This window comes from Beta vulgaris, chromosome 2, assembly GCF_026745355.1.
Source record: "Beta vulgaris subsp. vulgaris cultivar EL10 chromosome 2, EL10.2, whole genome shotgun sequence".
NCBI classification, from domain to species: Eukaryota; Viridiplantae; Streptophyta; class Magnoliopsida; order Caryophyllales; family Amaranthaceae; genus Beta; species Beta vulgaris.
The window spans coordinates 14,857,325-14,882,442 of NC_079203.1; the positions used below are offsets into that span (position 1 = coordinate 14,857,325).

At 35.5% G+C, this 25,118-nt stretch overlaps 1 protein-coding gene across 2 annotated transcripts; it reads right to left on the bottom strand.

Moving 5' to 3' along the window:
• Positions 1–10,567: 10,567 nt before the first annotated feature.
• LOC104887267 (probable galacturonosyltransferase 14) lies at positions 10,568–22,767 on the bottom strand. 2 transcript variants are annotated; one of them, XM_010671878.3, is made up of 6 exons: positions 21,722–22,767; positions 18,578–18,630; positions 18,328–18,483; positions 15,071–15,661; positions 12,318–12,620; positions 10,568–11,662 (listed from the first exon to the last, which is right to left on the bottom strand). In XM_010671878.3, exons 1-6 carry the CDS (start codon positions 21,918–21,920, stop codon positions 11,378–11,380), a joined length of 1,587 nt encoding a protein of 528 aa, XP_010670180.1. In that variant the 5' UTR covers positions 21,921–22,767; the 3' UTR covers positions 10,568–11,377. The 2 variants fall into 2 exon arrangements, with proteins under 2 accessions (XP_010670180.1, XP_010670179.1); XM_010671877.4 differs by having other exon boundaries at positions 21,698–22,765.
• Positions 22,768–25,118: the final 2,351 nt, after the last annotated feature.

Here is a 25,118-nt window from a genome sequence, read left to right on the forward strand (position 1 = left end):
CTATCAAGGGCAAAATTGACCCCTAAAATATTTGAATACCACATTTTAAAATTTTTTTCATCATTTCGTTTTTGCATGCAAATCGAGGTACTCTCGGTATGTAAATACAGGAAAATCGGATCGTTTTTTGCAAATTCCGACCTTGAAACCGATTTTATCAAGGGCAAAACTGACCCCTAAAATATTTGAATACCACTTTTTAAATTTTATTCATCATTTCGTTTTTGCACGCAAATCGAGGTACTTTCGGTATGTAAATACAGGAAAATCATATCGTTTTTTGCAAATTTCAGCCTCGAAACCGACCATATCAAGGGCATAACTGACCCCTAAAATATTTGAATACCACTTTTTAAATTTCTTTTACATCATTTCGTTTTTGCACGCAAATCGAGGTACTTTCTATATGAAAATACATGCAAATTTGAAAAATTATTCATTAGTTAAAAACAAAATAAATTGTTAAAAATTGATATTAAAATATTTTAGGGGTAAGTTTTGCCTCTATTTACATACCGAAAGTACCTCGATTTGCGTGCAAAAACGAAATGATTAAAAAAAATTAAAAAGTGGTATTCAAATATTTTAGGGTCAATTTTTCCCTTGATAGGATCGGTTTCGAGATCGGAATTTGCAAAAAACGATCCGATTTGCGTGTATTTGCGTATCGAAAGTGTCGATTTGCGTGGAAAAACGAAGTGATGTAAACAAAATTTTAAAAGTGGTATTCAAACATTATAGGGGGCATTTTTGCCCTTGATAGGGTCGGTTTCGAGGTCGGAATTTGCAAAAAAGATCCAATTTGCCTATATTGAGTTTAGGGTTTAATTATGGTGATTAATTGTGGTTTAAGGGGTTAATCTAACGGAATATTTCCTTTTTTAATGGAATATTCCTCATCAAAGTCATGGTTGAGAATGTTTATATTGTATAGGGTTACCAATGGGATTTAAAAAAATTTGAAGTTACCAGTAAGGATCAGCAAAAGTACAAGATTACCAATGGAAATTTTCCTTTTTTTTATGAAGAAGTACCAAAGATAGGGTTTTATGGGGAAATATCATTTAAAATATTTTTTTTGGAGAATGATCAGTCAAAACATTTCTGTTGGCAATTTAACACCACATTATGATTTTCCAATCAAATTGTCAACTTTCCGACATTGACTTTTTCTTGTCCAAAACATCGATTTTTTCGTTTCTCCTCCTCCCCCACCCCTATGCCCTACCCACTGGAATCTCCCCCACCCTACGCCCTACCCACCGAAATCCTCCTACGCCCTACCTATCGGAAACCCCACCGGAATCCTCCTCCCCCACCCTTACGCCCTACCCACCGGAACCCCCCTTGGCACCTACCCCGAAATCCTCTCCCTCTCCTTCTCTCTCCTTTCCTAGCTTCATCCTTCTTCTTCACCTCCCAATCTCAAATCCTCCAACCCCTTTTGCGTTGGTTGCCCCCCTCTCTCCCTCATCGTGGGTCCTTGCTCTTGTGCTTCACCTATCGTAGGGCGCAGGGGAGGAGGATTTCGGTGGGTATGGCGTAAAGGGTGGGGGAGGAGTATTTCGGTGGGGTTTTCAGTGGGTAGGGCGTAGGGGTGGGGGAAGGAGGATTGCACTAGGTAGGGCATAGGAGTGGGGGAGAAGGAAAAACCAAAAAATCGATATTTTGGATGAAAAAAATAAGTAAACGCCGGAAAGTTGACAATTTGGCCGGAACATCGTAATGTAGTGTTAAGTTGCCAAAAAAAGTATTTTAATTGGTCCTTCCCTCCAAAAAAAAATTAGTAGAAGGTAGACACGGGTCTACCATTAGAATGGTAGACACGGGCCAAAACGCAGCCCAAAATACATAAAACACGCGCTCATTAAGTGGATCGCGAATTCAATGAACAACAATTGTTCTCTAATGAACATCGATCTCCAATGAACATTTTGAATCTCCAATGAACACCGAAAAAACATAAAACCAATTTTTTGAATTCATTGCTTTTGTTATCCCACACAAATTAGTGACTTTCTCTCTCTTCTTCCCAAATACTCCAACATCTCTCTAACTTCTCTCTAACATATCTCATCAAACTCTTCAAATTCTTTATTTTTTTTCACAATTTTCGTACATGAAGATGAACACAACGAGTTGCAAAGAAAAATCGACAGCAATTAAATATATGCATTCGATAAGAAAACGTAATATTTTTTACATTTTGCACTTTTGTTTCTTATTATTTCCCTCTTTTCTGGTGAATATCTATTGATGGTAGTTTGTGAAAAAATGAAAACTCCTTGCAATTGATGTCCCAATGAACGAATTAGAGAGTCCAGTGAATGAAAGGGGTGAACGAGTTCGACATCAGGAAAAAAGGCAGCAAAAACCAGGTAATGTTCATTATACTGTAAGAATATGTTCATTGTATTATTATAATGTACTCATTGAATTCGTGTTGGTCATAAGTTTATCGTATTTAGCCATATGTTTATTATATATTTGTTTAGATGTTAGATACATTTTTTCGTATATTTAGTGTGTGTTTGACACATATTAATTCATTAATAACATGAATTATGGCATATGTTCATTGCCCTATTAGCATATGTTTGCTGAAATAAATGTTGGTTAGATGCTCGTTGCATTTTAGTCATATGTTTATTATGTGCTTGTGATATATTCAATAAAATGATATGAAATAATGATAAGTTAATCATCATGTATTTGTCTACAAATGTTTGATATTTGTTCAAGTGTTCTTTGTATGATTATATAATGTTTATTATAATATTTACAAGTACAATGTATACATTTTTAGGTCAATGTTCATTGTATTACTAAAATGTATTCACTAAAATCATTTTAGTCACATGTATTTTATATTTAATCAAATATTTATTTTGTGTTCTAGAAGCATGTTCATTATATTATTATAATGTATTAATTGTATGTCTAAAAGATTATGTTTATTGTATTATGAACTTGATAATTTTTTGTTTTAACTACTGCTAGCTTCTTTCTTTCTTGTATCAGTTCAGTTCGTCTAATTCGGACAACTAATGATGCGTTACGGTCTCAAACTCTCACAAATCAAATCAATCGAGGATGGGAGGAAGCTCGAAAGCAAGAATATATTCTGAATGAACTCAATAGTGTTTAGTTAGTAATGAATATTCTTTGTAAGACCTTGGTGTTCATATGTGATATACAGTAATATTTTGGTTATATTTCTATCTTTGAGTACATACTACATCTTTTGTAATTACTTATTTTTCAATAATTATATAACTACTCAGTTGGTTTATTCATTATAGATAGTATATTGTTCATTGCAGAATCTATCATATTTCTATATTGAAAAGAATAATAATTACAACATGAATATTCATTGTGAACATATAACTAATTTGAAAGAACATTTTGAAAAACTTCGATGAACAAACTAACAATTTGAATCAATAGTAGGTTGACTAAAGTGAGAAATAAACAATAGTAAATTGAAACATATTTGAATTTTGAGTTTTGAAATAGCGTGGGTTCATTATTACAATGTTCATTGGAATTAACTGAATGTTTATTACACTATTTTTTCATAAATGTTTATCTGGAATTGCAAATGTTCAATCAACAATAGTGTGTGTTCATTGTATTACAATATTCATTGCAATTAATTGGATGTTTATTGGTGTGTTTAAGGAAATATAAATTGAAGTCGGTCACATAAATGTTCATTGCACAATTACAGATGTTTATTGTAGACCCGTGTCTACCATCTACCTCCCCCACCATCCTAATTCACACCACCTCTTAGGCTCGTACTTTACTTGATTTTTTATTTCGAATTGTCGAGTTTTTAATTAAGGGGATAAACGTCTAGTTTGCGAACTAGACATTTGGGCCATGGGTGGAACGTCTAAGCCAAAAGTTCCACCCCTTACTTAAAAATTGCCAAAAAAATTTAGTTAAGGGGTGAAACGTCTTGCTTGGACGTTCCACCCATGGCCTAACGTCTAGCGCCACCACCTCCCTCCCCCCACCTCTGAAATTTTTTTATTAAGGGGTGGAACTTAAGCGAAGATGTTCCACCCATGGCCCAAACGTCTGGTTAGCCGAATGAGGTAGATGGTGGCGAGTGGAAAAAAAGAGAAGAGGTAAAATAGTAAATTAAAAATAGGCCCGAGGCGATTTTCAAATTTTTTGGGGGTGGTGTTTAACAATCACCATTTCGTAGCTTCAAGCAGAAGATTGAAATACAAGATTCTTTCACAAGAAAGCATCTGACAAACGTAGACGTAACACTATTTCTTATCTACTTAACGAGGAAGGGGTTTGTAGGGAAGGGAATGAGCCGGTTGAAGATGTGACGGTAAGGTACTTCAGTGATTTGTTTCAATCACAGGGTGTTCATCGTGTCGATGGACAAAATTATTATCAGAGTGTTTTTTATTCCTGGTTGCTTGATAATGGATAATATTCTTGTAGCGTTTAAGTTATTTCATTAAGGAACTCGAGGTTGATCGATGGGTTCATGACTCTTAAATTTGTTATGGCTAAGGCACATGATCGGGTCGAGTAGGATTTTCTTGAGGCTATTTTGATCCATATGCAATTTGATAAAGGATGAAATGATCGGGTTATGGATTGCATTCAGTTTGTATTTCTCCGTATTGATGAATGGTACTCCATCTGCTGAAATAGTACCTTCTCGAGGCCTTAGCTAGAGTGATCGATCTCTCCGTAGCTTTCCATTTTGGTGGCAGAAGCTATCTTTGGGCTCATTTGCCTATCTTTAGAGGAGGGTTCTCTCCATAGGATTCGTATTGCTCAGACAACACCAATGGCTTTCTCATCTTCTTTTTGCAGATGATTATGTCATTTTTTGTCGTGCTAGGGAGAAAGAGACATCAGGTGTTAAAGGTAGTCTTCATCTTTGTGAAGTAGCATCGGACCAGAAATTCAATTTAAACAAGACTACAATTTCTTTTAACAAGGGGATTATTAAAAGGTCATCTTAGCCTTCCTATGGTGGTGGGAAGATCAAAGAAGGTTATTATTAAGGGTCTTAAAGAGAAATGGAGAAAATTGCAGGGTGGAAGGGTTTATGTCTTTCTAAAGCGGGTAGGGAGTAACTGATAAACATAGTGGCCCAATCTCTTCCTACCTACGTAACGAGTGTGTTTCTACTTCCGTCTACTTTATGTGATGAACTTCCTTCCTTCATTTCTCATTTTTGTGGGTTTAGAAGCAAGGCGAAAGGAAGATCCATTGGTTGGCTTGGAAAAAGAATTGTTTGCCTACAAGTGAAGGGGGGTATTGGGTCTCGAGATTTCAAGCTTTTTAACGGGGCGCTACTAGGTAAGCAAGCATGGAGACTTTAGTAGAATACAAATTCCTTGGTGGGCTAAGTTCTCAAAGGTAGATATTTCCCTCATTGTTATTTTGAGGAGGCTTTGTTGGGTAACTCACCAAGTTATACTTGGAGGGGATTCGTGAAGCTTGTTGAGTGGGTCGTAGAGGTAGTAGTTGGTGATTGGGGGATGGATCAAGCATTAATGTCTTGTCGATCCTTAGATAATGGGTTCCAAATCTCATCATGTGACATGGTTTGGAAAAGCTCAAAGTTTGTGATTTGATTAGTGATAATTCGTCTTCTTGGAATGAAGTCAAGGTTCGTGACCTTTTTCTTCCTTTTGAATACGATCGTATCTTATCTATTCATTTGAGCATAAGAAAGCCTCTTGACGTTCTCTGTTGGAATTTGGAGAAAGATGGTTGTTATTTGGTTCACTCGGCTTATTGTACATTCTTTGGTTATACTTGGGTCGATGCACATGCTTCTAGTTCGCGGTGGGTGGAAAAAAATAGGATATGGAATTCCATCCGGACGCCAACGTTCTTCCAAGAATAAAACTCTTTTTTGGCGGGCTTTTCATGAGGTTTTTTTTACCAACAAGAGGTGGATTACATCGGAATATAATATTCCTAGTTTGTTAGAGAAGTATGGGTTGAGTGGGGATCCATATGAATGTTGTCTCTATGCTCTCCTTGGGTGTGTTTCGGCTGTGAGCATATGGGATGCTACCGGGTTGACTTGGCTAGTACAACATCACTTCCCATCTTTTATGACTTAGGTGATTGACCATAAGGTGGATGAAGATGTGTGAGTCTGTGTTATTTGTTCTATGTTGGGCTATTTGGGGGTGCTTGTAATCGAGTTATTATTGAGAACGAGATGTCATCCCCAATTCAGGTATGATCTTATGTTGGGAAGTTGATTGCGAAAATGGTTTGTGGCGACTCACCAAAGGTTGTGCATCTGCCCCGTTGGTTCGTTGGGTTACTCCTCCTTTTGGTGTGATGAAGATGAATGTGGGTAGGGGTGTTAATGAGCCAGGGCGGCTCGCAAACTGTTCGAGCTCGGCTCGGTCAAAGCTTGGCTCGGGAGGGCTCGACTCGAGTTCGAGATCGGCTCGTGACCTTAGCGAGCCGAGCCTGAGCCTAGTAGAGTTCGGCTCGGAAGTTTGCAAACATGTTCGTAAAATGTTTTAGATAGGCTTTATGTAAAAAAATACTGTCCCACATCGATAGAAAAAGTAAACACCAACCTTGTTTTCCCTATATAATCTTATTACCTTTAAGTTCATTATAATTCTTGTTTGATTTGTCTTATTTTATAATGTTCGACAATCATTAAATATGCAAAGTCTATAAACTTGGATTAGCATAAAATTAATTCTTTTACTATATATATTCATCACTTTTCTTCTACCAATTGGGAATATGAGGAACAATGCACAGTGTTTGTGAATTATTTAGTTAAGTTTATAAGTCCCACATCGGTGAGGCAAAAACAAAACTTCACATCTCCATATATAAAATGCACATGATATGGAAAACAACTACACCCATCTCTTCTTGGTTCCCGTTGTAAAGCCTAAGTAGGTTCCTTTGTTGGGATTTTGAAAGTCCCACATTGGGGAGGAAGCAAGAGTAACAAGGGACCTTTTGTATTATATGGGCATGCATAGATAGGAGTACGATGTATGGTTGTTGGGCTTGTCATATTTAATAAATATTAGCCTAACATCCATACTTATAAAGAGTTTGACAAAACATAATGTTGAGCTTATTTAGTTAAGGTTTATAAGTCCCACATCGGTGAAGCAAAAGCAAAACTTCACATCTCCAAATATAAAGGCGCATGATAAAAGAATCTAAAGCACCCATCTCTTCTTTTTCTCGATGCTCGCTATAGAGCCTAAGTGAGTTCCTTTGTTGGGATTTTAAAAGTCCCACATTGGGGTGAAAGCAAGAGTAATAAGGGACCTCTTGTATTATATATGAGGTATAGATAGGAGTAAAATGTAGGGTTGTTAGGCTTGCATTATTTAATGAAAATTAGCCTGACATCCATACTTATAAAAAGTTTGGCAAAACATTGAGCTATATCTAAAGTCTTGGTTAATGTTAAGCTAAATTTTCTTTCAATTTTTAAAATGTTAGTTTCACGAGCCGAGCTTCGAGCCGAGCTTCGAGCCGAGCCTGATTTTGTTCGTTTCGAGCTCGAGCCGAGCCTAAATTTTTTAGGCTCGACGAGCTTCGAGCTCGAACTCATTCATTCTCGAGCCGAGCCGAGCCGAGCCTGGGTATGTTCGGTCTCGGTTCGGCTCGTTAATACCCCTACATGTGGGTGGGGGTGCTTTGCGTGAGGTTGCGGGGTTTGGGGTTGTGTTGACGTGTTCGAAGGGCTCCTGTCTTCGTTATGCTATTTTCCAAACTGCTCAATATCTCGATAGTAAATGTTGTGAACCTATTGCTATGCACTATGGCATGAAGATTTGTGGTGGAGTTTGGCTTTAGGAACGTGCTTGTGGAAAATGATAGCTTGAATGTGGTGCATGCGATCAACTGCAGAAAAGAAGGCCTTAGTACCTTTTATTTACTTGTTGATGACATTTTAGATCTTGCTACTAGTTTTACTTCTATTTCTTAGTTTTTTGTTGGTAGGAACAGAAACATGGTGGCTTATAATCTAGCTCATCTCCATCCTTGAGACTTAGGTAGTAGAGCGTGTAGCTCTACCTTCCTACCTTCTATTGTTTCTTTGTCTGCCGATGATTTACAGGTGAATGATAATGTTTAGCTGCTTCCTATGAGCCCTATTTTTTTTAAAAAAAATCTTAAATATAACCAATTTGTTTAATTATTCGAAATAATCTTAATAACGACATTGATGTCTAACTTTTTAAAGAAAAATAAATGTTTTTTCCGTCTTTTTACTTGAAGAATTTTTTATCAACATTTTGTGAAAAACACAAGAAGTTTCAAGAGATGTCACGCCCTAAATGACTTGACGCCAGGTCAACAATTGAGAGAGGATGACCTGTGGAGAGTTCAATATTTTTCACAAGTTTGAATAATATATCAATACCAGCTTTTAGATTAGTGTAAATTGCACGGGAAATTTTTGGTTTTATAAACTTAAGATTTGAGATTTTTATCCTGAATAACGATGTGAAAATTAGCTTGTGATTTATTGTTATATAATCGTGTATTGAGAATATTTTAGAAATGGCTTCTGACATGTGAGTTCAGTAGCTGATGTAGTTAATGTTACAATGTATCACGTGATCCACATTTTTTTAAAAGAAGTTGATATAAGTCTTGGCTCTACTACTGCCTCCCTTAGAGGATTAGATAAATCGCAATGTGCACCACCACACTGACACTTAACCATTATAACACCCCGGTAATTATCTCTTTTCCAAAAATACTTTTCAAATATAAAACTAGAGAATCATCAAAGTATTATCGCTCGTATGATAACGTATCGGCTTATTCAGAAAATGCTACCTTGCTCTTAGAGACCAAGCTCCTGCTGTTCGTTTTGAAGAGATTAATTTGCAACAATAAGGCCTCTTCCAAAAGTCTCTTCATCACCTGGTTAGCTTTGCTGGGAAGGTTAGCCACTAAAAATAGACTTGCTAGACAAAACCATGGTTCTGCTGCTGAGTAAGATAGAAGATATTACTCTTCTCTTTTCAGATGTCCTTATTCTGAAGCTGTGTTTGGAAAAGTTGTTTACAGTTGCTTAAATATAACAGACCAGTTTTTCCATTCTTAGATGAAGTCTGCAATGCTTCTCAGATGTGCAGGAGAAGGCAAGATAGATAGTAATGTTTATGTCATGATTTTTATGGAAAATGCATACAGCATTTGGCTTCAAAGGAATCAGAAGGTGTTTGAAGTTAAGTGTGTGAGTCCAGATGCCTTAGTCAACAGTCAACACCATCATTTTCAATTTAGTATAGGAACATATAGATGTATATATAGTGGAATTTCAGGAAATAATTTCCTAACATCTATCATATGATCGCAAACATAGTCAAGTACTCAAATACATGAATTGTTCAATAAGGATTAGATGTATAATCTTTTGTAGCGTGATTTCCCTATTGTATGCAATCTTCGAAGATCTGAGAGCCCTAAGGGTGCTCCTCTAATTATTACACGAGCACCATTTAAACACCAATTTTCGCTAGAACGGAAGAAATGAATTATCTTGCTTTTAAATAACACAGGCGCCGGTTTTAATGGAATAGTTTAGGATTTCGCTTGCTCTCTCTCTTATGAAAAGAAACTGCTCAATTGAAGTGATCCCTAAACCCTAATATTATATCCTATATATAATATACTTCCTCCGTTTCTTTTTACTCGCTACACTTTCCATTATGGGAAGTTTCACATTACTTGCTACACTTCTTTTTTGGGCAATAAACTCTCTCTATCTCTTCCTCCCACATGGGTCCCTTTTCTTTTTACTCTCTACCTCTCTCTTCTCCAAAAATTGCGTAGGAGTCCGTGAAATGAGAAGTGTAGCGAGTAGAAAGAAACGGAGGAAGTAAGAGTCATAGACAAGCTAGGAGAACTAATTCTCCTCTTATTCCCCTTATGGTCGGCCAACCCTAATCCTAAATGAATTTGGATTGCTTTCTCCAACTTATGCTACAATGTGTGATCTCATAAGATTAATATATTTTAATTATATGTCCAATCAATATTGTCCTATTAATCATATTTATTCTCTAAAAAAAATACGATTGCTAAAAATAATAAACTTTATAATTTATATAATTTAATTCCTATTTATATTTAGTAATTATTGGAATGTCTAAGTACATATTCATTCATCTAGTCGGTGGAAGTACATATCTAATGAAAGCTCACTTGTACAGATAAGGATAGAAACTTTTCTCTTGTTTCTTGGTTCTGTAGTTAGCTGAATTTCTCCGCTTTTTTGGTTCAATATATTTGCCCATGAAAACACTTTCGGAAATTTGACTAGACAAACTTTACAAAATCTAGTAGATAGTTCCTCAATTTTTTTTGTTCTTCCGATTTATACTTTTAGGGAGTTAACAAGGTCCAAGGAGCTTAAGGGAGGAGCAAGTAGATAGCAGCTTATATAAAGTCACAAAGAGTAGTAAGGAAAAAAGAAGTAAAAGCAGGAAGAGCAAAAAATACATCAAAAAAGGAGCATGGGAAGGAGAAAAGAAGCAAAGAGGTGAACAAACAATCATAACAAAAAAAATACTTCACATTTAGATATCCCTCCAATATCTAGTAATAGTTGATGGAAAATAACAAGTACCCAAACAGACATTGCTTCACTATACTAATATAACTAAACATTGTTGTCTGATACTCGAGAAAGAATTGCTGCACATTTAGATACCCCTCAAGAATCGTACACAAACAAAAAATTAATGATATGACCTAAGATTAATTCTCAACTACAAGGAACCTGTAGCAGAAGACAAATCTTACCCTAGCCAAAAATAAAACTGAATTCTAGTTGGTGCAAAATAACAAGTACCCAAAAAAATATATGATCTTAAAAGAAAAAAGAATAAACTATATCCCGATCTTTCGCTTGGCGGATGAAGAACCATCGGGGAGCTCATATGATGTCTGGCTTGGCCTTCTGCTTGATGCAGTGAGCTGCAAATTTAGGAAGGGCAATATTCTGTCGTAGTATGTATCTTCAATTATTGAACTATATCCCATAAGACGTGAGAAGCCCACAGAACGAGCATTACTGTCCTTTCTCAACGAAAAGAATTAACAAGAGTTGTTATATTACAGATGGAAAAAATGAATGTCGTGCCATGCTAGTCTCCACCCTACTCAGCTACCTCCCTTAAATTCGAGAAGCCATTGCCGAGTATAAACCTCAAACCATCTGACAAATTCATTGACGCCCCCTCCCATCCCTTTAGTTTTAACAAACTTCGCTAGCCATCAGTAAAACACACCAGAAGCAGGCAGCATTTGTCCTTCCTTATCCTGCCGCTTCTTTTACTTCAGATTGCACGTACCTGACTGATGACTATGACTCCAATATATGGCAATTTCTAACAAAATCATTAGTATAATTGACATACTTGGTCCAAAAGGGCCGCAGATGATCGAAGCCAATTGGAAGCCATGGTTTTGACTGACCATTGTAATGAATAACTGCTGCTTTCTTCAAGCTTTCAATATTAGTCTTATTCTGGTAGCCCAAACCGAGCATATGCCAAGACGGGTCAATCGGGTGAACATGGCCCTTAAATGCAATTAAAGCCGGAGGTAGAGTTCCAAGCTTCCACATGGTAAGATTTGCATTCAAATTCTGCGCGTTAACGTAAAATCCATATCAGAACTCAATGCCCCACTTTGATAAAAAAAATTCCCAATTAGACAAACTTTTATATGACATTTTCATCATATTTACAAATATGATAACAGCAAACTTTTCTTTACAAGACAGACTCCATCCAACTTTGATGAGTTATAGCATTGATAATTGCTATATTAAAAACATGATATATCTCTGACCAACAACATAATATGAAATCACAGATGAAATAAGTTATATGAGTATCAAAAAAACATGTTTAATTTATAGTAAGAAAGTGTTCAGCAAATTTAATGTTTGGTGAAGCATGACGATCATCATATTAATTTGCAACTAATGTGCCCCTTGAAATCTCAGAAATGCAAAGCATGAGGTGGTATACAGCTTTTCCACGCTCCCTCATATTCCTCACATAGCCAATTCTGATCACAGCATGTACTAAGAAAAAGCAGAGCAAGGAAGACACGGTAAATTCTGACACCCATTATAATTCAGAAAAGTACATGTCCAATTAACTCCTCCTCTTTAACGCCTTCCAAATCGATAAAATATAAATAAAAAAAAGAAAGAGAATTCACAAGGAAATTTAAATCAGAAAAAATACAGAAGGATGTAATAGAAGATAATCTAAATGCTTTTACGGTTTTACCTCCTTAAGCCAGGAATGATAAGTATCCCTTATGCTTGCCTTTCTCCATGCACGCAGATCAAATATGTTCATCCCATAAGCCCATGCACATTCATCGGGATTCAAATTCTGTGCTATGAGAGGGTGGGAGAAATTGAAATAATTTCTGAATGTCTTAGACATCACCCATTCATCCTCACCTCTACAAGTCTCCACCGCTCCATTTACCTTCCCTTCAAGGTCGATATCCCAAAGAGGGGCCAGGTCACGCTGAATTACCACGTCATCGTCCAAGAATACAATCTTATCGAGGTTTGGGAATAGCTGCACAAAAAAGCATGTCAGAAATATTACGCCCAGCTCACTTGTAAGCAGTGTTTGAAAAAAAAAAGTCAAAACATATCGATGCTATATAAAGGAACTCATTTTGCTTTATAACAATGAGCGCACACACACACACACAGAGAGTGAAGAAGGCTCAGCATAAAATAGTAACGGATTTTTCCAGCACAAAAGTCAAGGAAAAAACACAGCCTCTAGCAAAGAAATAACAAACCCGGCAGGACTACAAAATCACATGAAGCATGGAAGTAGTAAACAATCATTCCAATTCCAGAAATCACATTGGATGACACCTAAATTAGTTTACTCTGATTTTAAAAAGAGAACAAATATCCTTATATTGTCTTTATAAAGTACTACCTCCGTTTCCTAAAGATCTTCCTTGTTACTGTTCCTACGGATACCAAGGAGGATCAATTTGTGTGGGGTATGGGGTGTAAATTAGGAGAGAGAAATGGGTTAAGATAAATAAACAAATAAAAAGGGGTTAAAGTAGGAGAGAGAAAGGGAGTAAAATTGAATTAATAATGTAATGGTGGACCATATGTTAGGGACATGAGAGTGTAAAAAGGGGAAAAAAAATTCCAAATAAGGAATAAAGTAAAAGAGGGAAGATTTTTTGGAAACTCACTTAAACGGAAAGAGGGAAGATCTTTAGGAAACGGAGGGAGTATAAACTATAAACAAAAGAAATTCCGGCATACTTGCAGTAACGGGTTATACAAGCACAAAAGTCAGAAAGAAAACCAGCCTTTAGCAAAGAAATAACAAATCGCAACAGGACAGCAAAATCACGCGACACATGGAGGTGCTAAACCATCTTTCTATATTCCAGCCTCACAATTTCGGAGCACCGGTTCTTGTACAGCACACATACCCATTCCTGAATTTCGAAAACTTGTTTTCTGTCCCCTTACCCAATTTGAACCCGTACTCATACCTGTCTATGTGCAACTTAGAAATAACTTAGGACATCACGTAAAGTAGTTTACTCTGATTTGAAAAAGAAAAGTTGAATATCCTTATATTGTCTTCGTAAACAAAAGAAGCTCCAGCATACTTGCAGTATCGCTCAACTGCTCAATAATTATATAGTTGGTTATTAGTGTACTTGATAAGTGATACTCTCTGTGTCCTGCAAATAACTGTCATACTTGGGGTTTTTTTTTTTTGAAACGTCATCTACTGTGATGTTTCTTTCCAGTTATCTAACTAATAAACAAGACCTATATAATTTAATGGCGTGTTACATGGAGAAATTTCCAGCTTATAACCACTATGGAAGCTTTTTGTTCATCATAAATTTTAACTGTATACTCAGCACCAATTGATGTGTATAGAATCACAAATGTTGTATATGAAAACCATGATACTGCCACTATCTATTGGCTATATGAAGATGGTGATATCATGGTCTAGATATACAACAGTCAATGAAATCTTTTACAATTACAGAAAAGATGTAAACAAGAAATGATTATAACAATCATGAACTTAGCATCCTTTGGTTAAATGTCATTTGCTTGTTATTTAAGGACTTTTAGGCAAGGAAACATCAAAAAAAAATTAAAGGGAAGAGGTAATAGATGCTTCAGATAGCAGTCGCGACTTGTAGAGAATTTTATACTATAATATAAGAGAAAGGAAAATTTCAGGACATAGCAAAGAGACAAACATCTCACTGCAGCAGTAAAAAGCAATTATTATACCTTAGCATACCTAAAACAAGTATTAGCACACATAAAGCTTACAGACAATAACAATGGTGAGAAGGAGAGAGAGGAAGTGTGAGATAAATTAAGGGAAAATAACAAAACTATACAACCAAAAGTGTTGGCATCGATCTGCCCCAATGGATAGATGGTGTAAAAGGAGATGGATACAAGGGTTCACTTCTCTTTCTTATCCTCTAATCTTCGACGGAGGGGCATGTGAGATGTAAGGGTTGTGGTGGAGAGTGAAGGAGAAGTGTTATAGAAGTACAGAAAAGGACACTCATGGACATCTGTGTCGTCCCTCTGTTCCACAATAAGCTCAACATTCTTATTCCCACGAAAAATAAGAAAGCAGTGAGAGATAGATAGAAAGAAAAGGGGTCCCATGTGGTAGGAGAAAGAAAGAAAACACATACTGAATAAGGTAAATATGCATGTTTAAGGTATTGTGATACGTCACAGTAAGTGTTAAGTTTATTGAGAAACACAGAGATTAAGAAGTTTTTCGTTCAATTAGCAGATACTCATATTTAGAGTCAGCTAACACAGCTCTCTTGAATCATTATCTAGTTCTTTCCCTGTCATTATATCATTTTCTCAAGCTATTTCCAGGCTTTGGTTCAAATGCTCAATCCATAAAAGTCTATAGGATCTAGCGTCAAGATAAAAGAAGTCATTATTATTTAACTAAAAAAGTGCCTCAGTTATGACAATTACCTCAGGTAGATAAATCCGGATATGGTTGAGCAATGAAATGTATTTTGGACTTCTTGCCTGTAATTTTGAAGCAAAAGTTCGTGGAGTAGTCTCACTGAGGTTGGCTCCTGCCACATGGTTTCCATGGTAGTAACTCCGTATTCCATTATGGCTTTCTATAGCTTCCAAAACCGGAATGTTCTCTCTTGTAAGCCAATCAAATTGATGGACACCTTTCACCTCAACAATAGCAGGTGAGACAGAATTTAGAGCGAACCAAGAATGCATCCCAGCATAAGTTTTCTTGTCAGTAATAATATGAAAGACTATCTTCTCAGGTTTTAAGGACGATTGCACAGCAGAGGTAACCACAACTGATGCAGCCAATATGTTATCCGTCGACAAAACATAGTGGTACATGGAGTTATCAGAAAGCAGCGGGAGCAACTCAGGAGGAGGCAATTGTTTGCGAGCATGAGCATTAGACGAGTACTCATCTGTCAAACGCAGAGACAGACAATGGATGCCTTTGGGGATTGAACTAGCAGCAAAGTGTTTGTTCATCAGCTCTGCAAACTTTGCTTCTCGAATTTCTCTTTCAAGTTTCTCCATCTGTTAAGTAACAAAGTTTTTGTTATCAACAAGCACTTCAAGGACACAAAACAATGAACATTCAAGCCATACTTGCAACTCAAATTCTAATTTTATTAAATACGGAGTATACTAGCTAGATAAACCAGCAGAAAGAAACTGTAGAAACCGATGATAGATATGAAGGAGATTCCAGCTTTGATATCCACAAGAGACCAATAAAATCAGGTCCATTAGCTTATAGTACAGATTAAACTATGCAAAAAATGTTACCAATGATGCCAAATCCATTTTCACATAATAAGTACATTGGTCATAAAGTTATCTGGTACAAAGTATCTCCAAGTTCAATAAAAAAAGGTTTGTGGAAAGCTAAAGTTGTAAGAATACAGCTAGAATGAAATTTCTTGGTGAAAAAAATGAAGCAATTGTGACAATATTACAAAAGCTTTCACTTCGGCAGATCTGTATGTACTATGTACTTAAACCTTTCATTTACTCCATGGACATTACTATGCAAAGCGAATTCCGGAGCTCTCATTTCTCAATAAAAGCATAGATTATCACAAAGAATAAGCAAACTTGTGGCCTTTTTTCCAGAAGGGCAGGGTGAAGAATGAGAATATATACTAATCAGCAAAAGACTGCACATAAGAATGTGTAAACATGAATTGTACTACTGCAGTGCATCAAATATTGAAATTTGGCAAAGAAATCAAGACAAATAGTAGTGAAGAGAGGAAAATAACGCCAAATATACCGTGTGACTGCGCAATAATTTAAGGATGCAACACACTAAAATTTAAAAACTTTCAGAGCTTCATATCAAAAGAATAAGCAAAGACAAATATCAAAACAAAATAAAACAAAGGAAGCAGTAATTCCTTAATGCTTTGGAAGAAATAAAATCCATTTTGATATAACCCATCTACTAGTTTCATTTAGAAAAGGGCAATATTGGGAGGTCACTGAACATCCATCCATCCTTTAATACACAAACACAATCATACACAAGCACACAGCCCTTCTTCCTGCATCTTAATTCTCAGTCTATGTATCTGAGATCAAAGACCAATAATACAGTAAGACCTTTTTGGGAAAGGATTAGCCATTTTCATTAGTGACACACACCAAAAGAATCTTAATCTACCTTCCATAGGGAGGCAATGCCATTGCATCGTATCTATAGAAGCACAAATTCAAACACCTTTATCTCCTTATCAGAGGCAAACAAGTACAACTGAAAACAACTCCCCTTTATTTGAAGCAATGTAGTCAACCATATAGAAAAGAAACTGACTCATTATTACTCCCTAAGACTCCCTGTAATCCCCAAGTTCAAAACCTGACCCCACCCAAGTACATTTTGTTTTCCTCGATGGCTCGATGCACTTCCTGCTATTTTGTGTTTACAGACCAAATCCAACACAAATCTACTGTAACGAACATAATTTCTTTCACGATCTAATTTTTAACCTTCCAGCAGGCATATTGCTACACACATCGACGACTAACCAATAATAACATCTCTATTCCATTTACACCTGGCGTCTCTCTTTTAATTAGGAGCCTAAACATCCTGATGCGACAATATAAAAGGTAGTCAAGCCTCCTGAGAGCATCCATGCCCAAGGGTTTTGATGCTGATATGATTGACTACACTGTGTCAATCTTTCATTTACCGCTTTTGAGGGACTTTTAATCACAGCAAGCCATAGAGATTTAGGAAGTGCATTTCAATTCAGTATTTTTTTCTACAGAACCTCATGTCAGCTAATCTGAAAGAACTTTATCCTCAAAAGAACTATTCCCTCTTTTCTTCAAATTAAGGACAACATTATTCTTGCACACCCAAAAAAAACCAAAAAATGGAGAGAGATAGATTAGAAAAAACGAAGTGGACCCATGTTAATGACAAGAGAACAATATAAAACAAATCCCAAATAAGGTAAAGATGCAACTTTGAAGTTATTGTGAAACGTTCATTTTTAGCAAGTGTTAAGCTTATTGAGAAATGGAGGGAGTACACTATCCAAATTAATAAATCATGCACATTTCATAAATGAAGGGAAAAACAAGTTGCAAAAGAGAAGAAGTTACATGAAAATTCATCGTGGAAATTCCATATGATATAGTCAAAAGAGAGTAAAAGAATATGTATTGTAAAAAGGAGAAGTTGGCTGATTTATGATCCTTTTAATTATTTTCATAGGACTCTTGTGATCCACATCTTTATAGGGGTCTTCAACAGTATATCACTTATCTAACAAATCACAAAAGAAAAAAGTCTCATGTCGACCAAGATAGTATTAGGAATCATTCCTCCCTTTACAATTCCACTAATGGACTATGACATCTTCATAAAAGTAACAATATATTGAGCAAGAAAGCGTAGGGAAAAAAATGTTGAGCAGGAGAAGAAACCAAAGTGTTTTCAAGTGATACAAGCTAATATACATGCAGCAAGAGCACTCTAAAGTCTAAACAGTAAATAGAACAGATAATTTCATCTACAAATATTCCACAACAAAAGAAAAAGAACTTCGTGATATTGTTAAATATTAGGTGTCAATTATGGCGAGCTAGAAAGATCACATATCCCCAATTTCCATCTTCATACAACCTTCCACAAACAATAAAATGTGAGGACGAAAAAATGGGCTTTAAGAATCTAGCATACTACTTACAGTTCCTCTTAAGATGAAACCAAAGGTTTTTGCATCGTATTGGTTGTTCTTCATATCAGTTACGAGTTGATTGTATGAATCTGGAAGCTTTAGACCAGATGGTAACTCTTCACTATTGACCTGGTTAAGAATTTTATAGAAATCTCTAACCAGCCTCTGTTGCATCATGAAAAAAGAGAAATGAGAAAATGTTAAGTCATTTTTCAATAAAGATTGGCTAGATTATAACAGCATGCAGAAAATAATTTACCCCTGAATCATCTCTACCAAGGAGCCTGGGTCCAAAACGCCTACCTAAACAATCTGATACATAAAGGAAAGAGACAAGTCAAAATCATAGCTTCATGCATAGCTTCAAAAAATGGTACATCACGTCATCAACCAAAACCAAGTTTTCTTTTAACCAAAAAGGTATACGTATGTATTTTAATAAAAAAAACAAGATAAATCAAAATTCATCCTGAATAAATCCAGAGATGTAGCAAATGACAAAAGAGAGTAAAAAAAAGTTGATTACAGATACATGTACTTTTAGATGAAGCTGGCATAATTTTATAATCAGTAGTTTTCTGAAGGTTGGCATAGAGACACATCAATTAACAAACAATAAGAAACACCAGATATACACAATATCCATTTAGCAACCTGCCAAGACTATATGTGAATTCACATGAATCTATAACCATAGTGGTCAGTGCAACAATTCCTGAAGCCCTATAAAATTTTCGCTCTCATCCCACTTTTGTATCTCAACAATAACGGGGTCATTTTAACAAAATAAACACAAATATGGTGGTGCGCAATCAAAGCCATGAAGCCAAAATAGAAACTAAAAAACTTCAAAGTAGATTAAGGGAGTATTAACAGTTTTAACACCATACATGCATCCATTAGCTGATAGGATTAACGGCCTGTCTGGTTAGCGGTCATAAATGATGGTAATGATAATGTAATCTAGTGTAAATTGGTAAAGATATTGGTAATAAATTTTATAACAAAACATAAGTTTTCTTCTATAAATTTTCATTACCACCCAATACCACCTTCCCAAGTGGTAATGGATGGTAATATGATAATGAACTTTTAGAAAGAAAATGGGTATTTGGTGATGAGACAGCATTACCATGGGTAATGACATGAGATTTTTTTTACAAATTTATACTACAATAAATTACCATTACCACCATTTATGGTCACTAACCAAGCAAGCCATAACAGTCAACCTAAGGAAAAGATCATCCTTGTAGCCACTGCATACTACATGGAGTACAGGATAGCTGCCAGATATAATTCAAAACCTACCGCAAAATTTTAGACAGATTTATCTCCATCAGTATCTTACAAAACTTTGTGAAACGTAAAACAATCACTATAAAAGAAAATCCTTAAAAAAGATCTGATTTTGAAAAGTTCCTCAGCAACTTTCAGTAAACTCTACAAGCTTTTAGCTGATTCAGGATAGCCACATAAGACAGCTTGAGACCATAATACAGATCCTATGGTAATGATGAATAGATTTGACATTAGTAACTAGCACACCCTTTGAAATATTATATCTCTATAAACTGTCGCCAGTGAAAAGAGGAATCAAATGCCTTTCCTAGATCAGAAAACTAAAAAAGGACAGAAACTAATGTTCACTCCTAGTCAAACCCTCTCCCCTTAGCACAAAGGGGGTAAAGATGCAAGAACCCATCTATTCACAAAGAGAGCTTCAGAAAAGGCAGATCCAGAGTGAAATAAAAATATATAAAGCACTTCAAGTGATACCATATCCGGAACATAGATCAACACGAAATACAGACATTATTTGACCAAATTATTTTAGAGAAAGTAAACATTGCTGTATCTTTAACACAAAGTAGCGAAGACCAGTAAATATGCAAGAATACTTCCTCTTACTCCTCTCTCTCTCTTTTCTCCTTTTCTCCACCTTCTGGGAGGAGGGGGCAGACACGGTGAACCCATAAATGTCAGACTCAAATACAACAGACTTAAGACATGTATAAAGCAACAAGCATCCTTGCAATTGTACATATTCACCCAACTCTGACGAACACATGCTCTCTGCTACAGAATGAACCAAATTTTCCACCTAATCTCATTGCACATCTTCACAATCGAGAAACAACGTTTCACACTCTTGAATACCAACTTATAATAACAAGTTTCCCACAAAGTAACCAACTAAGCAAAGTTGTTCACATGGTAAGTTCAGCAACATTTTCGGCAAAATGTCTTCTACTAGCATGCTTGTCTAGAAACTATTTGAACTAATTGCAAATGCAGTCGAATTCCGAGGCAATAGACCTACGAAAGAGAATGGTTAAATAGCTAATTGCTAGATATTATAATCATGATATAAAAATCTATAGAAGCCATTGATTTTCTATTTCACATTTAGATATCTAACAATCAGATTTTCACCCTCTCTCTAATAAATTCTAACACAATCTCATATCAATCCACATTCATTAACTACTTACAAACCAGATTACAATCAATTTGACAACAATAAGACCTAATTAGATCTAAAGAGTAAAACTCACAATCCCGATAGAATACAATCTAAATACCCCAGTAATAACACCCAATTGCCTCTAAACACCATTCGTCAAAGATCAACTACAACACAACCCATCAAGGCATCAAAATCTCCAGGCACACCTAAAAACCATCCTAATCAAAACCACGAAAACGGAACACATCAAACCCAGATTAAAATTCCAATCACACACAAATCAGGCAACTACAACACAACCCATCAAAACTTTTCGCCACAGCAAAGAAATCATCCTAATCAAATTAAACCCAGCAGATTAAAATTCCATTCACACACAAATCAGGCAACAATAACACAACCCATCAAAACTTTTCGCCACAGCAAAGAAATCATTCTAATCAAATTCAACCCAACAGATTAAAATTCCATTTACAAATCAGGCAACTACAACACAACCCATGAAAACTTTCCGGCAAAGCTAAGAAATCATCCTAATCAAATTAAACCCAACAGATTAAAATTCCATTCACACACAAATCAGGCAACTACAACACAACCCATGAAAACTTTCCGGCAAAGCTAAGAAATCATCCTAATGAAATTAAACCCAACAGATCAAAATTCCAATCCCACAAATCAGGCAACTAGAAGACAACCCATCAAAATCCCCAGGCAAAACAATCCTAATCAAAACCAGGAAAACGAAACACATTAAAACCCAGATTCAATTTCCAATCTACACAGAAATCAGCCGGAATCGAAGATCTGACAGATACATATCGATAGACATATCAACAGACAGATATAAATATGAATAGATAGATAGAATAAAAATGATAAAAATATATTTAAAAAAAAAAAGAGTACCAAGTGAGGAACACTTGTTGACACCTTCAAGGGTAACAAGAGCAGTAAGGATGAAGACAAAGGGCAACAAAAAGGCGAGAATAAGGATGGTGTGGAAAAGGGTACGATAAGAGATATGACGAGCTGCAACTTTGATCTTCATCAAATCTACGAACCCACCATTGCTTATACTGCTACTTGATATCGTTATGCTTCTCATGCTCGGTGACAAGTGCAGCTGCATTCTCGTCCCTTCCTCCCAACCCAACAACAATTGTAATTATACTTGCAATTTCTATTTCTATTTATATTATCTCTCTCCTTCTTCTCCTTCTTATTCTCTCTCTTTTCCTCTTCTTCTTGTTGTTGTTGTTGTTCTTCTTCTTCATTCAACCCAAAATAATAATCATAATCATGATAACAATAATCCTCCACCCATGTCCCACATAACCTCTCCACCATCCGATCAAATCAATAATCAACAACTATGCCTAACTAATTGATTTAACTACCCGTTTAATCTTCTTCTGGGTTGCTTCTCATTTCATTTCACCCACGTTTTTTTTTCTTCGATTGACTCTTCTTCTTCTTAAGATAATGACAGATTTTTTTGGGGGTTTTCTTGATTTTGATTTTGATTTTGATTTTTCCAATCAATTGTTGAAATCCGGCATTGAAGGATGGAAAAGTAAGCTTTTTTGCTCTACTCTCCCATGGAGGATGGATCGGGGTAACAGAGAGGAGAGAGAAAATGAGGGAGGAAGAGAAAGAGAGAGAAAAAGAGGGAGAAAAACAATATGAGCAAGAATAATTAAAATTTTGTTTTTTATTTTTATTTTTTTGTTTTGATACGATTTGTTGTTCTTCTATTGGATTATTATTTTCTATTCATATTTTTGTTGTTAGTGAAAGTATTTTCAATATTGTTTGGTTTAATAATAATTATTTTTTCTTTTGAGGGGTGTGATTAATGAATATTCGGACTGGGTGAGCTCATAAAAGTCAATACTAGATTTCAATGCCGTGTTTGGATCGAGGGAGTCGGCGTAGTGAGACAGGAGAGAGAGAAAAATGAGGCGTTGGTTTTGACCTCGAGATTGGGGGGAAGGTGATAAAAAGGGTAAAGTGAGAGTGAAGGTGTTTCATGCTAATTTTAGAGTTCTAATCTCCTATGTTTATGGAGAAGAATTTGCAAAAATACAAGGTCGTAGGATGTAGAAAGTAATTTCATTAGAAAAAAAAAATTATGTGATTAATGTTTATGGTTAGGTTGGGGTGTTCATGCTTGTTGATTAATTTGAGTTTTTTTTTTACTATGACGATTTGATAATTATAGAGCGATGTATGAATTTGCTGATTTTGATTATGTAATGTAATTTTTTATGACTTATTATAAATATATTAGTAATGTACAACTTTTTTTTTCCGGCTATTGTGAACTACGCTTTCATATGAACAAGTTATTAATTTTATGCTTTTTATATGGCTAAAGTTTTATATAACAGTTACTATTCTTTATAAGGGAGGATTAATCTTTTATGATCACAATCATAAAGAGACAACAACTTGTTATTTATTAACAGGGTCAATAGTTATGATATTTTACCCATGTACTTTTTGTACAAGTCATGTGGACAAGGTAGTTCCCCCTCGTAATAGACTTATTAAGGAATACTAAATTTAGGGGTTGGTTGTACACACTTTAGGAAAGGTACCTAGGTAAGAAAAATTGAGTTTTATAAAGTTATATATTTTATGTTATACACGTGTTACAAGTATCCAAGGAAGGTTTACAGAAATATTGTGAATGTTTAATTAAGTATTTAAATATCCACATATACATGTACTCAGTATTTTACAGACATGCGTTTTGTTTGTTTCATGGCTTTGTCTCTGTGATGACCCTTTTGGTGAGCAGAATTTACAAGTTGATTTGATGCATACTTCACATGCGGGAACTAGTGAGGAATAATACATAATTTAGTTTCGTATATAGTTGTTATTTTTATAATTTCCTTCACTAGTGGGGAAAAAACCTTATATGTCACTTATTAGTAATAGATCTGGTTTTCAAAAAACCGCATCCGAAAATCACTAAAAAAACAAGGGAGGGAAAGTTGGGCGGAAAATCTGATCCGGTCCTTTAGTGAATTGGATAAGATTTTAGAACTGCTCCGATTTTCTAAAATCTGATCCGGTTCACACGACCGGACCAGTTTTTTGTTATTTTTTCTGAAGGAAAAAACCGCGTTTTTCCTCCACCCAATTTCATTTCTCACTCCTCTGTCGGCTTGCTCCCTTAGCTTAGACCCTTCAATTCTCCCTCCCACGCCTCTCTTATCTCCCATTCTAAACCCTAACTCTTTTCTCTCCTCTCAGGAACAAAGCAACCTCCCTCCTCAGCGACGAAGCAACCTCCTCTCAGCCCCTCGGCGTTCATCTCGCCAGCACTTCTCCTCTCCTTCCTCATCGTTCATCTTCGTCACTGCAGATCTCGAGGTTTTTCGTTTTTAGTTATTGATTTTTGTTTCGTATTATAATATCCTTGTAATTCCATATTCATGTCAATAGTTTCGTTATTTTATTTTCGTTTGTAATTCGTAGATCTAGGTCAAATTTATTTCTTTTTAATTAGACTGAAAGGATTAATTTTTGCTTAATTTCTCTTTTTTTTCATTTGATTTCTTTTTTATTTTCATTTATATCTTCGTTTTTTGTATTTTAGGGTTAGGGGTGGGGTTTGATTGTTGATGAATTTGAGTTTATTATTTACTATGATGATTTTATATAATTATAGAGTGATGTATGAGTTTGTTGATTTGATTATGTAATGTAATTTTTTTTCGAAAAAAATGAAATATATTTATGGATAGTTTTGTGTATTGCTTAAATCGTCCTTTATTAGATGCTATAAAGATATGAATAAAGAATATGTTTATGGGGTGTGATAAATGTTAGTTTCTTTTAAATGACCCACTTTACAGTTTGTGTAGGGAATTAAAAATCTGAAAACAGCTAGCGAAAAATGATGGTGAACTTACTAGTATGAAAAGGGGGTGATAATTCAGGTCTAGAAGGATTTATTGAGTTTACCTACTTGAGAATCAATTAAATGCGATGTAATTGAAAATGTTTAATTGCTTCAAGCTAGGTGTGGAGCAAGTAAAAGTCGATTCCATGTTATCTAACAAAAGATTGAAGCAATATAACCTTTGCACCACCTAAGTAAAGGTGAAAGAGAGCCTTTAATTGATTCCCAGTAACTCAAGCCAAAATAGTAGAAAATTTAATTGTTTCACACATGACCTTGGCTCGAAACATTAAAAAGCAACTTTATACTATGAAGCAATATGCCCTTCATTTTTGTCAAACCTAACATAAGCCTGGTGAAATGGAATATTTTATTGTTTTTCCCCTAAAGCCCTCACTTAGGCAGATGTAG

What these genes read in the sequence shown, in the direction of transcription:
- LOC104887267 (XM_010671877.4), bottom strand. Translation starts at nt 21,920, where the DNA reads ATGCAGCTGCACTTGTCACCGAGCATGAGAAGCATAACGATATCAAGT. An exon ending in CAACAAGTGTTCCTCACTTG is followed by an intron (nt 18,631 to 21,697) that starts GTACTCTTTTTT and finishes TTTATGTATCAG; the next exon opens with ATTGTTTAGGTAGGCGTTTT. An exon ending in ATCATTCCTGGCTTAAGGAG is followed by an intron (nt 11,663 to 12,317) that starts GTAAAACCGTAA and finishes GTTAACGCGCAG; the next exon opens with AATTTGAATGCAAATCTTAC.